This window comes from Tursiops truncatus, chromosome 9, assembly GCF_011762595.2.
Source record: "Tursiops truncatus isolate mTurTru1 chromosome 9, mTurTru1.mat.Y, whole genome shotgun sequence".
In the NCBI taxonomy this organism is placed as follows: domain Eukaryota; kingdom Metazoa; phylum Chordata; class Mammalia; order Artiodactyla; family Delphinidae; genus Tursiops; species Tursiops truncatus.
Genome location: NC_047042.1, coordinates 51,614,497 through 51,630,410, shown reverse-complemented (window position 1 = coordinate 51,630,410; position 15,914 = coordinate 51,614,497). Strand labels below are relative to the sequence as shown.

At 38.9% G+C, this 15,914-nt stretch overlaps 1 protein-coding gene across 2 annotated transcripts in view; it reads left to right on the top strand.

Annotated features, from left to right (window-relative positions):
• Positions 1 to 15,914, top strand: part of CLDN12 (claudin 12) — a 17,521-nt gene extending 1,607 nt beyond the window's left edge. The window contains exons 1-3 of one of the 2 annotated variants that reach the window (XM_004318137.4): positions 5,234 to 5,383; positions 7,068 to 7,154; positions 12,617 to 15,914. In XM_004318137.4, coding sequence (XP_004318185.1) covers positions 12,650 to 13,384 — 735 coding nt within the window. In that variant the 5' untranslated portion in view covers positions 5,234 to 5,383; positions 7,068 to 7,154; positions 12,617 to 12,649 and the 3' untranslated portion in view covers positions 13,385 to 15,914. Of the gene's footprint in view, positions 1 to 5,233; positions 5,384 to 7,067; positions 7,155 to 12,616 lie in introns of those variants that run through there. The other variant, XM_019926898.3, reaches the window with a different exon arrangement.

Genomic DNA, 15,914 nt, shown 5'->3' with positions numbered 1-15,914 from the left:
TATGGCAACTTTACTTTGAAGTCCAAATTGTTAAGTTGGATGGTAGGTACATGAGTGTTTTGGGTTTTTTTTTAACCTTTTTGTGATCGAAAATATTTTATAATTACAAAAAAGTATTTGCCTTACAAAAGTTTATATACCTTGGGAATTAAGAGGTAAATATAGTTGATAAATATTGGCAGACAACATGCTACAATCTTTACTGCAGAGTTTAATAATGAAAAATATCTATTTTTTTTTCTTAAAGAGATATTTCAGGGAAGTGTTCTATTTATTTCCTGTTTTGTGATTGGAGGTAGCAAGTACAGGGAAAGTATCAGAGGACTCTTTTTAGCTTTTTAGCTTGAGTGTCACAAGTCAGCTGAAGGAAAAGCAAAATCAAATACGTAATAGAAATGAGAAAAGGAGAAAGAAAAGTATGTATGTTGGAAAGTTGGAGTATTTCCTTGTGGATAACTTAGGAGTAAAAGATGGGCTCATTGCCTCAGTTGGATGAGAAGCCAGCGGCAATTTCAACTACTTTTTCTGACTATAACCACTAATTTTAGGGTGTCCTAATTTAAAAAATTTTTTTTCTGTTTCTCATTGTAAGACAGTTGCTTAATTAATAGTTGTTGGGTATTTGGAAGACTTCAAAGGAAGTAATCTCCTTTGTGTATATTATTAACGTGTTCATAATAGAAATGAAATCTTTTGGGGTACCCAGATACCAAGCTATGTGAAGCATAGGTGTTACCTGAATCATGTCCTTTCCTTTGAAATACTTGGAAGTTGAAGAACAGGATATGCAATTTATATTACAGCTAATTCTGGAGCAAATATAGCAAGGCAGTTTTTTCCTATTTATTTTGTAAACTCTGAGTGCATTGAAAGTTGAAAGCAAAGGACAAGAGCTTCCTTTGTTCATGGCACATATTTCAATATATTTTTCTGAAATTGTCAGTATCTTCTGACCAGTGCCTTCATTTTCTGATTTGTTGTCAAACATTGTTATTGGTATTATTTCTATATAAAAGGCTTTAGAAAGGCCATGGTGTAATATTCTTATATTAAGAAAAAGGATATGATTATAAAGCTAAAACATACCTTCAGTGTTATTTGTTTATGGTGTGCTACAAATTGAGGGAGATTGAAAATATCTTAAAGCAAGAGCAGACATTGAGTAAAAGCTTATGGCTTTGGATGGATTTGAAGCATGATTAAATGATAGAGTAAATAAAAGCCCCTGGTCAACCAAATCCTAATGGAGGGAAATAAGAGTACTGCATAATAATTGAGCCTCAGCTTCAAAAACAAATCTTTCTGTGAACTGGTACTACTCCCAGGGTCAAGAGAAATAGTAAGAACAATACTGAGCACACATGGCCTTTCCTATAAAAATATGAACCAGAAAACTCACAAAAGAACCATCAATGTCATAATCCCAAATTTGTAACACGTTCATCAAATGTTTAACATACAGGTTTCTCTTTAAAAATGGGGTATATGGGCTTCCCATAAAGCAGAAACTAACACACCATTGTAAAGCAATTATACTCCAATAAAGATGTTAAAAAAAAAATCCATACAAAAAATAGTGGTGGTGGGAGGAGGGGTAATAGGCATGTTAAAAGACAAAAGATTTAAAACACCTGCAAGCGATTCCAGGAAAAAGCCTTCAGTTATTGTACTTTAAGCCAATTCTGTTGTACAGTCCCGTCCCCTTCCGGCTCCCTCCCCTCTTCACTAGTAACTTTATTAAAGATCAGGAACAAGTGCTGTCATCCTAGCTATGTTATAGTAGACGACACATTCCTAACAGTTTTTTTTTTCAAGCAAGGGGGGCGAGCTCATTCTGTGTGCTGCATGCAGCACGAGGAACCGAAAACAAGAAACAGGTGCCCTTGCTCGCTCGCCTAACAATTTTTAAAGTGACATCTCACTGCTTGATTTATCCAGAACCTTCTTCCCTTATTTCCTGTATTAGCTTGCTAAGGCTGCCATAACAAAGTACCACAAACTGAGGACTTAAACAGCAGAAATCTTCTGTCTCTTCCAGTTCTAGAAGCTGGAAGTTGGAGATAAAGGTGCCAACAGGGTTAATTCCTTCAGAGAGCTGTGGAAAGAGAATCTTCCATGCCATTCACCTAGCATGTAGTGGTTAGCTGGCAATCTTTGGCATTCCTTGGCCTATAGAAGCATCACCCCAATTTCTGCCTTCATCTTTGCATGGCATTCTGTGTGCGAGGTTGTCTTCAGATTTCCCCTCTTCCTAGGGAAACCAGTCATATTGGATTAAGGCTAATACTAAGGACCTCTTTTTAACTTGATTACCTCTGTAAAGACCCTATCTCCAAATAACGTTATATCCTGATGTATGCTGAGGGAGTTAAGACCTCAGTAGATGAATTTTTGAGGGACATATTCAACCCACAATGCTTCCCTTCTTTTCTTTCTACACTTCCCAACTAATAGTATAAATTTACTTCCCAACTATACTTGCCAACTTCCCAATTATAATGTTATCTATTACTTTTATTTGACAGTTTCGTCTAAAAACAAGTTTATGGGTTTTTTCATTAACCTAAGTTTGCTGAATTTCAGTCATGGAGTTGGAGAAATACTATGGTGAGATATGACTAACATGGAAAAGGAACAGTGTGTGCAAGTTAATTTACAATTTGAGGTTGAACTGTGTAGTTTACTATGTAGTTTAGTGAAGATACAAATATTCAGAGCAGCGGGGAGGTAGGTAGGATTTGAGTGAGCAAAGAGGATAGTATGAGGTCATTTCAAGTTCAGGAATAGCTTCAATGAGCAGTTAGATTTAAGTAAGATCTTAGAGGCAGAAATCCAAAAATAGGAAACTGTCCTGGGTCTGGAGAATTCTGAATAGTGACAGGCATCTTTTAGGAAGATCTACCACTTAACCACTTCTTGACTTTGGGCAAATTATTTAACCTTTCTGCATCTCAATTTCTTTGTCATTAATATGAGGTTATGGTAATTAAATGAAAAAGTGCTTGGTATATATTCAGTGTTATCTATTATTTTTTTAATTGATAATATAAGGAAACTGTTAAAATATCTTTATGTGAAGAAGTGAAAGCAGCTGGTGGACAGTGAATTAATCAGATAAACTAGAAGAAAGGTAGAAATGTTGATGTTTCCATATCCAAGAAAGAAAAGTTTAGGGAAAAAAGGTGGTCTGAATTGTGTAATGTGGACCTGAAGCCGGTGGAAGAGAATTAGGACCAAAAAGAAGCCTTTGAATTCAAGCAGAAAGAGGTTATTAGTGACTGTAGTAGGCAGAATAATAGTCCCCTAAAGATGTCCTCCTTCTCCTCTCTGGAATCTGAAAATGCTCTGCTACAGAATTAAGGTTGCAAGTCAGATGACCATAAAATAGAAAAATTATCCTGGGTAGTCCAGGTGGGTCAATTTTAATCACAAGCGTTCTTAAAAGCTACAAGAGGGAGGCAGAAGAATGTAGGGTGAAATGATTTAGATGTTGAAAGACTCAACCAGTATTGCTGGGTTTGAAGATGGAAGGGGGCCACAAGCTAAGGAATGAAGGTGTCCTCAGGAACTGGAGAAGTAGAAGGAAAAGGAGATTTCCCTGGAGCTTCCAGAAAAAACACAGCTCTTGCTTCCAGAAAAAAACACAGCTGATACCTTGATTCTAGCCCAGGGAGACCCTGTCAGATTTCTGACCTCCAGAACTGTAAGATAATAAATTTGTGGTGTTTTATAAGCCACTGAGTTTGTGGTAATTTGTTGAAGCAGCAATAGGAAACTAATAGAATAAATGAGAATCTTCGTAGAATTTTGGAGATGAACGGTGTATTGCAGTGAACTTGGAAGCCAGGATTGTTAATTGCTCAAAGTCTTACCTAAAGTACTTCTGAGAATGATATTCCAACATTCTAGTCCCACTAGGGCATGTAAGTATTTCACTTCATCTTTTCCATACCAAAGGCAGGCTAAACAGAGACCTGAACTTGATCAATAAGTCTAAAAATAGGGTTGTCTTCCCTTCCTTTTATAGCTTTAAAAAAACATATTATCAACTACATATACATCTCAGCTAAAGTCTGCTAACAAGGTAGTCATCGATGACTGGGAAATAAATTATAAAATGATTTTGTACACAGTTATTTGATTCAATTCAGTTTTATAGATTAGAGAACTGAAGTTCAGAGCAAAGAATCCTGTGTCATACCGTCATCATCCATCTGCTATTGCCAGAGCTGGCCTGGAGCCCAGAGCCTTTTTGTACCCAGAGATCCTTTTACCACCCAATGCTGTCCCTCTTTCTCATTGTTACATCTCTAGGTCTGGCTTTGGGATCGGATTGCTTCTGGCCTTAAATCACCTTACATCCTCTGAAGCAGTATGGAAGATGAGAAAGTGGTAGCAGTGCAGAGATAGTAGCCTTTTTCATTACTAACACATAGCCCCGTTACTAGAGCAACACAAAAATGTCAAATGGAAATAGCAAATATGTAAAGTCCTTATTGTGTGTTAGACACGTATACTGTCTATGTATAGTAACTCATTTAATCCTCACCATAGTTTCTGATATAAATACATTATTAATACAGATGAGATCCTGAGCTACAAAGAGGTTATTTAACTTGCCCAAGGTCATACAGCGGCAGAGTGGGATAGGGATGGATGCCATCCTTTACTTTCATTTAAAACTATGATGCTTTCTCTCAAACTTTTTATTTTGAAAATGTTCGAAGGTACAGAGAATTTGAATAGTACAATGAACACCCGTATACTTACTCTCTCTAGATTTAACGATTATCAATATTTACATTTACTTTATCTCCATTTATGTGTATGTGTGATCATGACACTTCAGCATCTGCCCAGGGCAAGGCCACCTCCAAATATGCCTCAATGGCATATTGATTGTTTTGAATTAAAGTTACTTGAGAAACAGCAGGTGGAAAAAAAAATGATACAAAAACAAAAAAACACTCTGACCCTCCCTCCCCCTTTCCCACTGAAAGTGGTAAATAAATCATTTAGTGGGAAATATTTACTTGGGGACCCAACTCAAAACTATTTTTAGTTTTGTTTCCTTTAACTGTTCTTTAGACCTGTAACACAAATCTGGACGGAACTGAAGGTGCTAGAGGAATGGTGGAGGTGGGAAGCGGAGCAGAGGGCCGGAGGTGGTCCCAGGATATTGCCTGGGACTGCCGGCCCAGTGGATTTTGGGAACTGTAGTCTCCCAGTCATCCAGGACATGCTGGTTTAGGGAACCTGACTACGAGTCCCAGAAGCCTCCGGTGTGGCTCACTGGGAACGCACTTCCTGGGACGCGGAGAGGTAGACGTTCTAAGAGCTTCCTCAGTGTGGGCGGGTAAAATGCTCTGGATGTGAGAAACAGGTAGGTCCGGTCAAGAATGTTCCAATTTCTGGGTCTTTTGCATAAGTAGCTGAGGATTTTGTGTAAGGTTGCTTAAACGACGGGAGTCATTTAGCCTTGAAAAATGCTGACCACATTTGCGGACGTGAACACTGAGTGAGGAGGTATTTGGTAGAGCTCTAAAAAATTATTTTGGACCCAGGAGTATGAAAATGTCTAGGTGTCTGGTCGGGGCAGCCAGGGGCTTGGGACTTGCCTGGCCGGGTGTGCGTTGTGGAGCCGCAGGTTGCTATTTTTGAATCAGCAGCTCATGCTGGTTGTGTAATGATGACCTGTTCACTGTTCAACCCACTCAGTGTTGCAGAGATGGGTTTTTCTGAGAGCGTTCATGGTCACTGTTGCGGTCTCTTTCCATTGGTTCTAACCTGGAAAGCTCTTTTTTTTTCTCTCTCTTTTTTTCTGCTCGCTCTGGTGCTCCTGAGGACACAGCTCAAAGGGAGTGAGAGGAGGGTGTGGGGGTGGGGAGGCTTCTCTGGAAGCTTGATTTGCTTTCCTCTGAAGCCCAAGTTCTGTGTTACAGGCTTTGCAAGAGGCTAGTCATGACATTAGAAAGCCAGACTTGGTGACCCCACTTAAAAATGATTGCTCAGAGATCCTGTTGTGTGTTTTCTATTGTAAAAATGATTTCACTTAACTTTGGATTGAGCAGTTGTGCTTGAAACCAACCCAGACATACATCTGGAAAAGAGAAGAACAAAAACAAAAGCAAAAAAAACCCCTGATTGAAATCACTTCTGTGCAGACTCTTGGGAACATCATTCTACTTAGTGAGCGTAGTAGGGCTAGTGATACAGCCTTAACCCAGGAAGTTTTCAGGTGTTTACAAGTTTTCCTTCTCATCCTCCTATTTGAGGTAAATAGTATTTGAAGATGAAGTTGTTGATGCTTAAGAAAGATATATGGAAACGTTTAAATGGCGGGTTGAGCTATTGGTGGAGCTATAAACTCAAAAAAACATTCTAGATGCAAATCTTAGTAGGCACAGTGCGAATCAGGTTGGACTAGTTTTGTTGTCAGTATCCTTTTTAAAGGTATTAAAGAAACATCATGGGGGCTTCCCTGGTGGCGCAGTGGTTGAGAGTCCGCCTGCCGATGCAGGGGACACGGGTTCGTGCCCCGGTCCGGGAAGATCCCACATCCCGCGGAGCAGCTGGGCCCGTGAGCCATGGCCGCTGAGCCTGCGCGTCCGGAGCCTGTGCTCCGCAACGGGAGAGGCCACAACAGTGAGAGGCCCACGTACCACAAAAAAAAAAAAAACATCATGAATGTCTTTTATGCCAAGACAACTAATCACACAGTGTTTCATTGGCCCTCCATTCTTTCACTATAGTCATGAAAGGATCTAAAAAATTCATTAAATATTGATCATCTATTTCCAGGTTAGTAAAGTGACTTTTATCCTCATTTTTCCTATCTTCTCGAATCAGAAAATGAGGGTTAATTTTTTCTTCTGTATCTCACATATAGATATTGTGTGAATTTAAGAATAAACTGCCTTTTTTTAAACTCATTGACCACCTTTTTTGGTTTAAGATTTCATTGGTTTCAGATGATTGCTAATTATTTCTCCTAATGCTCTGTGAATTCAAATTGAGTTTTTAAACTAGTACCATTTTAATCTGAAGTACTTTTCCTATTTCTTTAGGTCCAGATCATCTGTGCTGTGTGTTCAGATGTGCATATATTTCTTCTAAGTTGATTAAAGTTTTAGAACTATCAAGTACCTCAAAGAGTAAGTACATTCCTTGATTATATCTCTTCCTTTTGCTACTATATATCAGATGACACTTTTTTCTCTTGTTTAACAAAATAAAGTTATAGGACAGACCTCCATTGCAAGTGCTATGTTGATGATCTACAGTTTCTAAGAAAACCCAAGTTACGGTAGAATTACGGTAGAAGGGACTGCTAGTGTTACTACCAAGGATTAATGTAGCTGCTATCACAGATGTATTCTTACGTAGCTATTCCTTAGAATTGTTCCTGAAACAATACAATAATGGATCTGGGGCTTCCCTGGTGGCGCAGTGGTTGAGAGTCCGCCTGCCGATGCAGGGGACACGGGTTCGTGCCCCAGTCCGGGAAGATCCCACATGCCGCAGAGCGGCTGGGCCCGTGAGCCATGGCCGCTGAGCCTGCGCGTCCGGAGCCTGTGCTCCACAACGGGAGAGGCCACAACAGTGAGAGGCCCGCGTACCAAAAATAATAATAATAATAATCATAGTGGATCTGGTAATTCTTTAAGCTCTTAGCCACTATTCCTGCTCCAAACTTCTTTGAACTCTATTCCAAACCACAGGAAAGATATTCTTTTGAAAATATTTTTATTTGAAATATCTTTGATAACCTTTAATTGTGTACAAAAATTTATCCGTCTACTTCTCTGCAAGTCATTGTGGAACAGTTAGATGACAAATGTGAAGTGCGTGTTTTGAACAGAGTTCTTGTCTGATTTGGTCAGTAACTACTCTCAAAGAGAATGCTCTCAGATAAACCTACCAATAATCATTACAGACTTAAATTCCTGACCCTATTCTGCTTTACAAAGGGCTTTACTATTTATGAAATCACAGCTACCTTGAGGGACATTTGAGAAATTTAAGATGCAGAGGACATAGGTGACTTTCCCAGTTTGCAAATAGTAGTTTATGACTGGCATACGAGTCTTGGGGTTGCCTGGGTTACAATACCAAGCTGCCTCCCAGATGGAAGCAGCAAGCTGACACATCTGTATATACAACCCAGCTCAACTAGTGTTCATGGGTGCTCCTCAGATTGTTAAACTGTGTTCTTAGCCTTGCACATTTGCTGCAGTCGCTAATAAGGGGTTTTCATATGGCAAAAAGATGTTTTTTTCCTCATTGGGAAAAATATTTTAAAGAGGAAATAAAAATATAATAAATTGTTTAACTTTGATAAGCAAATATTAATTTGATATATGAACCAGTCTTAGTGGCAAGGGGCAAATCCCGTATGTAACATACCTGTTAAGTTGAAAACATGAGAATCAACAGAGCCATAATTGATCGAATCTCTAACCACTGTGGAAGTGAACCAGTGTTGCCAAACTTAGATATGTGTTTCTACAAGCACAGACTGTATATAAATATCTGGGAATGGCCTCATCTTTCTTGGGAAGTTTCTGGGGGAAGAAAATGAACTTTATTTTTAAAAATGAGAGGCTTTGGCCAATAAAGAATGGAGAGCAGGGGCACATTCTAGAAGCAGTTTGAAGGCTTCAACACACAGAGTATGATTGAATGAACTGAGTGGAACTGATCCTAGAGCAAATTTTTAACTTTCTGTGTCCTGACCATACTCACATGGACCTTCCATTTGTTTGTTTGTTCATTCATTCAACAAATAATTGAGTGCCATCTATGTGCCAGTGTTGGACACAGTGAAAAAAACAGAAGGCTCTCTGTCCTGAAATTTACAGTCTGGTGAGGAAGATAAACACTGAACAGGGAATATAAGTATAATTACTGCTACCAAAGAAAAAGTACGAAGGTGTAACTAGGGGCAGGCGGAAGGTGAAGGGTGCGGGAAGAGAGAGGAGGTTTAGGGTCAGACTCCCTGGAAACCAGAAAGATGAGTACGAGTTAGGTAAGCAAAGAATAGGATGGGATTAAGAAAGTTCTAGGAGGAAAAACAGCATGAGAAAAAGCCCTTAGCCAAATTGAAAAACAAAATTTGAGAAGTTAAAGGAAAAGTAGTATGGCTGCATAGACTGTAATATGTAAGGTGGGAGAATGACACAATAAGGAGATTGAGAATCTGGCAGGAACCAAATGGTGGGATTTAAAACTTTGGAAACTATGGGAAAGATTTAAAACTTTATTCTGAGGAAGCTATTCAATAGGAAGCTATTGAATGGTAAGAAATGTAGTGAAATGATCAGATTTGCATTTGAAAAAATTATACCAGATTCGAAATTAATTGGTATAGCTCTAAGAGTCAGCATTATCTTTCAGGTTTAAATCACTAAACATATTCCTTTTCCCAACTGTCCCTATAAAATTGTTACTTCATCCCTCTAGTGAGATATGCTACTTACCATCAAATCATACATATGTGGAGTTAAGAGCAGGGTATAAAAAGTACAGCAGCCAAAGAAAGTTACAAAGAGCAAGGACATTAATTCCAGCACTGAGACTGAAATTTAGTTAAATAGAGGTTAATAGTATTTCCTTTCTGAGAAATGCCATGGAATACTTGCTGGACTGTTGGGCTTCCCTGGTGGCACAGTGGTTGAGAGTCCGCCTGTTGATGCAGGGGACACGGGTTTGTGCCCCGGTCTGGGAAGATCCCACATGCCATGGAGCGGCTAGGCCCGTGAGCTGTGGCCGCTGAGCCTGTGCGTCTGGAGCCTGTGCTCCGTAACGGGAGAGGCCACGACAGTGAGAGGCCCGTGTACCGCAAAAAAAATAAATAAATAAAAAATAAAATAAAATAGGACTGTTCGTTAGTCTCTGGGATCTGAGCTAAGAATACTTCAGCAGACACAAGTTCAGGGGACTGATATAACACTTGTATTGATTTGATGCAGGATAAATTTGAACATACTTGATACTGAAATAGATACTGACTATTGACCCACCTCTGTTTATTAGTGTCATTTGATAGTCTGTAGGCTAAGAACTGCAGAAATTATTTATCAATAACAAAGTCATTCATACTGATCTTGTTTCTCATTTCATTTGCGTTGTAGGAATTAGGGGTACAGGGCAGCTTGATTGAAGAAATCTCAATTACATTGATACTCCAAGTATTTGTCCCCTACCTCTGAAAGCAGGAAGGAATTGTGATTGGGTTAGGACTTTGTATGGGTTATGTGAAGGTGTTCTGAAGCTTTGAAAGAAACTGGGGGAACCTTTTTCCTTACGTCTTCACAACATTGATTAAATCTTCATTCTCTTTCATTGCTCAGTTTTTCTCTAACACTGAATGATACATTTTTATGAACAGGTATCTTATTGGGTCACTTTGCTTAATACCTAACAATAATCACTTGATATGTAATAATCAGACATCTCTTTCATTATCAGCATTTTGAGTTCTTATAAAACAGCATATTTTTTCCCTCAGTCTGACTGTTAACACACTGGGGCAAGGTCCAGATCTTAATGGCCTCAGTGTCCCTCTAGGGCCTAACAGTGTAAAGCATGTGCTAGATACTCAGTAAATACCTGTTGAATGAATGGTTGCTTAGTAATGGCTACTTCCTTGTCCAGTTCTACGTCATTAATAGCCTACCTTTGTGAGTTGCTGTGGCCTTGGGTCAGGGCCCAGTATTTATTTATACACATATTCCTAAAATGACTCTTGTGCCAGGCACTGTGCAGGTTACTTACAGTATACTGGGGGGACAGGCGAATGAGCAGAAACCAACAGGAAGCTGGATTCTAGAGACTGACAACAGTAGTGGCATTTTCCAGGGTAAACATCCTCAAACTTGCACCAGAGTTTCCATTGTTGGACTAAGGTGGTCGGTTGGTTGCTAAAATTAAGCATTTAAAATTTGCAGGAAAAAAATAAATTAGGACCATAATTCCTCTGTTTGAAGTATTTTCATCCATAACATTTTCTTAAACAATTACTACTTTTGGTGATATTGACAGAAGACAACATGATAAACAAGTAGTAAACTAAGAACAGAGAAACTTAGAACTAGTTATGCTTAACTTGAGGACTTTAAAAAATGGTCACTTGTGCTTAAACTCTGATTTTTATATTGTACACTTATATATATGTGTGTGTGTATAGGTATGTACACATACGTGTATGTTTTCTGCTAGTAAAATTATTCCTAGTTCATGTGATTGCATTAAATATATAGTAAATTAAAATAGTCTGTTCTGTTGTCTCATAGGAGGCATGATGGAAGGCAGAGAAAATACATTTGAGTGGTGTTTGGAGAGTGAGTTTCAAACTCTTGAATAAATAAAGCTGAATAATATACTGGTTTTTATAATTTGTCATATACAGAAAAAGAACACAGCCTTTTAATTTGAGATGAAAGGCCTGGCTCCTTTTTTTCTTTTTCCTTATAATAGCATTAATAGAGATAGGTTGTCATTACTTCAGAAATCTCTGTGTTCATTTTATATGAGCAGTAATAGTAGACTAACCAATCATAGTATATTAGTATAATAACCAATAACCAATAGTTTAATAACCTGAAATGCATGCCCGTCATCTTGGACCAGTCAGGAAGTAGATGAGTAGAATAATTTCAGGGACCTTTGTTCTCTCTTTTTCGTTTGAGTAACTCATTGGAGAGGAGTCTATTTATGTTTTGTGATTTTCTGGTATGCCTGGTATATAGGAATGAGATGTTTGCTTTTTTTAAATTTAACGTTTATTCAACAGATGTTCTTTGAACTGCTCCAGGATGCCAGGCACTGAGCTGATCACTGAGTGCTAAGAAGTAGTTAACGCTTGCATCACACTTATAAGGCGCCAGATGTAACTTTAAGCATTCGACATTATATTAACTCATTGAATACTTAGAAAACCCTGTGAGGTAGGCACAGTTACTTTTCCCATTTTACAGATGAGGAAAATGAGGCACACAGAAGTATTGTTGTTGACCCAAGGTGACTTTGGTCACTTGGCTAGTAAGTGAGTAATTGTGGATTGGAACCCAAGCAGTCTGGCTCAGAGTCTGCCTTCAGCCACTCTGCTGCCCTGTAGTGCTTCTTTCCCTATCCTTTGTCTTTTATGCTGGTCTCATTTTACATTTGCGTGAGCATTTGAAGCCGAATTTGTGTTGTTTGTAGTTGACGGTTGATGAGTGCTTTGACCCTATATATTTGAGTGTCTGACACATCAAAGTGCTTGATACGTGGTTGTCGAATGAGTGATTTTGGACAACTGAGAGAATTCCTGATGCGACGTTAAGAGAATCTGAAATTCTTTTGGTTGTTCCTCTGATTCACTGTGTAGAAAAATACTCATGTGTGAAGACTTTAGTTGCTATATGACCCAGGCAGTAGTAAGCGATCGTGTGTGTGTGCAACTGTGCTCTGAGGTCACATGCATGTGTGCTTATATACATTCATATTGTACATGGAGGGGAGACAAGGGACAGAATTTCCCTGTTTGCATTGATGTCATTGGTTGTGTTTCCAGTCAGCACCATGCTCTCCTATTGTCCCCTCATGATTTGTCCTCTTGTGTGTCACCCCCTAGTCTGACTGGCAGCACTGCACAAGCCTGCCTGCCATGGGCTGTCGGGATGTCCATGCAGCCACGGTCCTCTCCTTCCTGTGTGGAATCGCCTCGGTAGCAGGCCTCTTTGCGGGGACTCTGCTTCCCAACTGGAGAAAATTACGACTGATCACGTTCAACAGAAATGAGAAGAACCTGACTGTTTACACAGGCCTGTGGGTGAAGTGTGCCCGGTACGACGGGGGCAATGACTGCCTGATGTACGACACTACTTGGTACTCATCAGTTGACCAGCTGGACCTGCGGGTCCTCCAGTTTGCCCTGCCCCTCAGCATCCTGATTGCAATGGGGGCCCTGCTGCTCTGCCTGATTGGAATGTGTAACACCGCCTTCAGGTCCTCGGTGCCCAACATCAAACTGGCCAAGTGTCTGGTCAATAGTGCCGGCTGCCATCTGGTGGCCGGGCTGCTGTTTTTCCTGGCGGGAACTGTGAGCCTCTCCCCATCCATCTGGGTCATCTTTTATAACATCCATCTGAACAGGAAGTTCGAGCCAGTCTTTATGTTTGACTATGCAGTGTATGTCACTATTGCTAGTGCTGGGGGCTTGTTTACGACTTCCCTTCTACTGTTTATTTGGTACTGTGCATGCAAATCTTTGCCTTCTCCTTTCTGGCAACCACTGTACTCCCATCCTCCCAGTATGCATACATATTCACAGCCCTATTCAGCACGCTCCCGCCTCTCTGCCATAGAAATCGACATTCCGGTAGTTTCACACAGCACCTAGTGGGGAAATAGTTGCTAAAGAAAACTTGTAGCCTCACATTTCCCTTGTGCAAGGAGCTATTTTGGACCTATATACATTTTCCTTTGATCACAGTCAGTGAAGCCAAATTAGTATGTCTTAGTAGGATGAAGTGCTGCTAGTTTTTATGAAAAGTACAATATTTAAATGTGAATCATTCCTTTTCTCTTCTTAATGCTAGAAGGATTTTTAACCTCCAGGTTGATATCTGATCAGTTATTTCGGTGGAAAGGACCTGTGTCTCAATTGAGGTGATTTAGAGCAACATAGTAAAAAATGATTGCTAAGAGAAGCTCTTATAAGCGATCCTTATGAGTATTTCAGAATGTGTTTTGTCCTTTTGCTATAATACCTTAAATTGGGAAAAAAGGGCAATTTCGAAATAAAAATTTTTTTTCAGGTAAGGGTAATATTTTAACAGTAGCCAGTCTACCAGCTTAGGCTGTAACTTTTCTTACTTCTTTCTCGGGGCAAAATGTATTGAATAGAGTTCGGTATTTTGAAGATGACTTTCTTTTGTGAGTTCTTATCTTCTACCTCATGCCTGTGTTTAAAAATAAAATGTATTTTAAGTGATGTCAGAGAGAATAAACCTAACATTGAAAATATCTATTAGTATGGATAACATTTAACATAATTTTAAAAGTTAATAGTTCTATAAGTTGTATTATTAAAGTGTGCCATGCAATGGATTGGTGCTTCCTCTGAGGCAGAAAAACTTTTCCCCAGATATCATCCACCAAGTGGTACTCATGCCCACGTATAATCTCTTAGTGACTAAGAGAAAGAAATAAAGAGGCCCGAGTGGTTAGTTCTCCTTTAGACAGTGGTAGGGGACAAGCATCTGTTCTTCAGTGACAACATCAGAGATTCATTCTGGTGACTGCCTTTTGGGTGATGGGTGAAGTGAGGCATGACTTCACCATGACTGCATTCACCCTTGATTCAGTTCCTGCCCCCATCACTGATTATTTCCTTGCGGATATATCTTTGCCCAACACTTTACTAGGTGCTATAGAGGATACATGCAAAGAATGAGATCTGGTCCCATCTACTAAGAAATTTTAATTTAATAGAGAAGATCAAACTGTTGTCTGACAATTAGGGAACAGTCTGACTTCAGTGACAGCTGGTCTTCACTTCTCAGTCATTGATCTAGGAATATATTTCACCCAGAGACATGGCTTTCTGGCAGACAGGCTTATTGTACAATACCAGCAATATTTAGAACCCAGAAATTCAGTTTGTTAGATCCTTTAGAGCACCTACATTAGCCTAGACACTGTAATAACGTGATATCAGATTCATAAGAATGGATGGGCAAAAGTGGTAAAGATTAAATTGTTCCCTTTTCACCTCTGAAAGTATGACGATGTATTAAAGAGGGAGGAATATTTAAAATCTCTCTTCTAATGGGGTAACATTTAGAGGAAACCATGTTAACGCCGAGATGAATGCTTAGAAATTCAGGGATATTGGGTGTTTACCCTTACGAATTTGAGCTGTTTATTTGATGTAATTTGCTACACATTAGTGCTATGTTCATGGGGATTTTGTTCTATTACCCATTACAAAATTCACAGACAGCTAGTTGCATGGCTAACAGATTATTGTGCCTCTTTTGCAAATCTGAGTATGCTTCTGGTACTTCTGTGGATGTAAATGGTACTTTTGTTTCTAATTACAAACACTAGTTTATGTATATAGCAAGTAAATACAGTTGTATAATTTTTAAATGCCATCAGTTGAAAGCACGCAAAACTATGGTTTTCTTAGCTATAGCTTCTGATTTCCTTCAGTTCTTCTAATTCTTCTCAGATATAGCTGAGTCTTGATCATTCCAAGACAGCGGCAGGTAGAATTTTGAGATTAATATTAATTTCCCCCTTTGCTAATTAATTTCTGTCCCCTCTCTCACTGAAGTTGTCCAAAAGTGTCAAGAGTTCCACCATTCTTTGTATAAACAATGTTAAAAGCAGACTCAGCCATTAATATTCTAGACAATTTTTAGTCCATGGGATCATGTATATAAAATGTTAAACTTTTCCTGTAAGAATCTTTCGGATTCTTTTCATAATCTGTAGCCTCTAATTAGTATTTATTATAGATTCACTTGGCAAAAGAAACAGTTGTTTCCCTTATTGTCGTTAATATTTCAGATTTGCTATCAGGAGCTATTCTTCAAAGCCATCAAAGGAAATCAAGTATTTATCATTCTTTTTAATAACTTTTGAGCATTCATCAGTCTATCATTGTGATGCGGGATATCTTTTTTTGTTGTTACAAGTCTCTTAATGTTAAAGGCCTTTTACAGAAGTTTGGAAAACCTTAAATGTAGTATGATCCACCAGATCTGGTTTATCCAACCATGGGAGAAAACAAAACCCTGAGCTTACTTTACTTGTAAATAAATATACACTATAATAGATAATATGTTTGCTGTAAACTGCAATGTAAAACCTCGATAAAACTGCACTGTACTTGATGTTTATTAAAAGATGTATTTTTACAA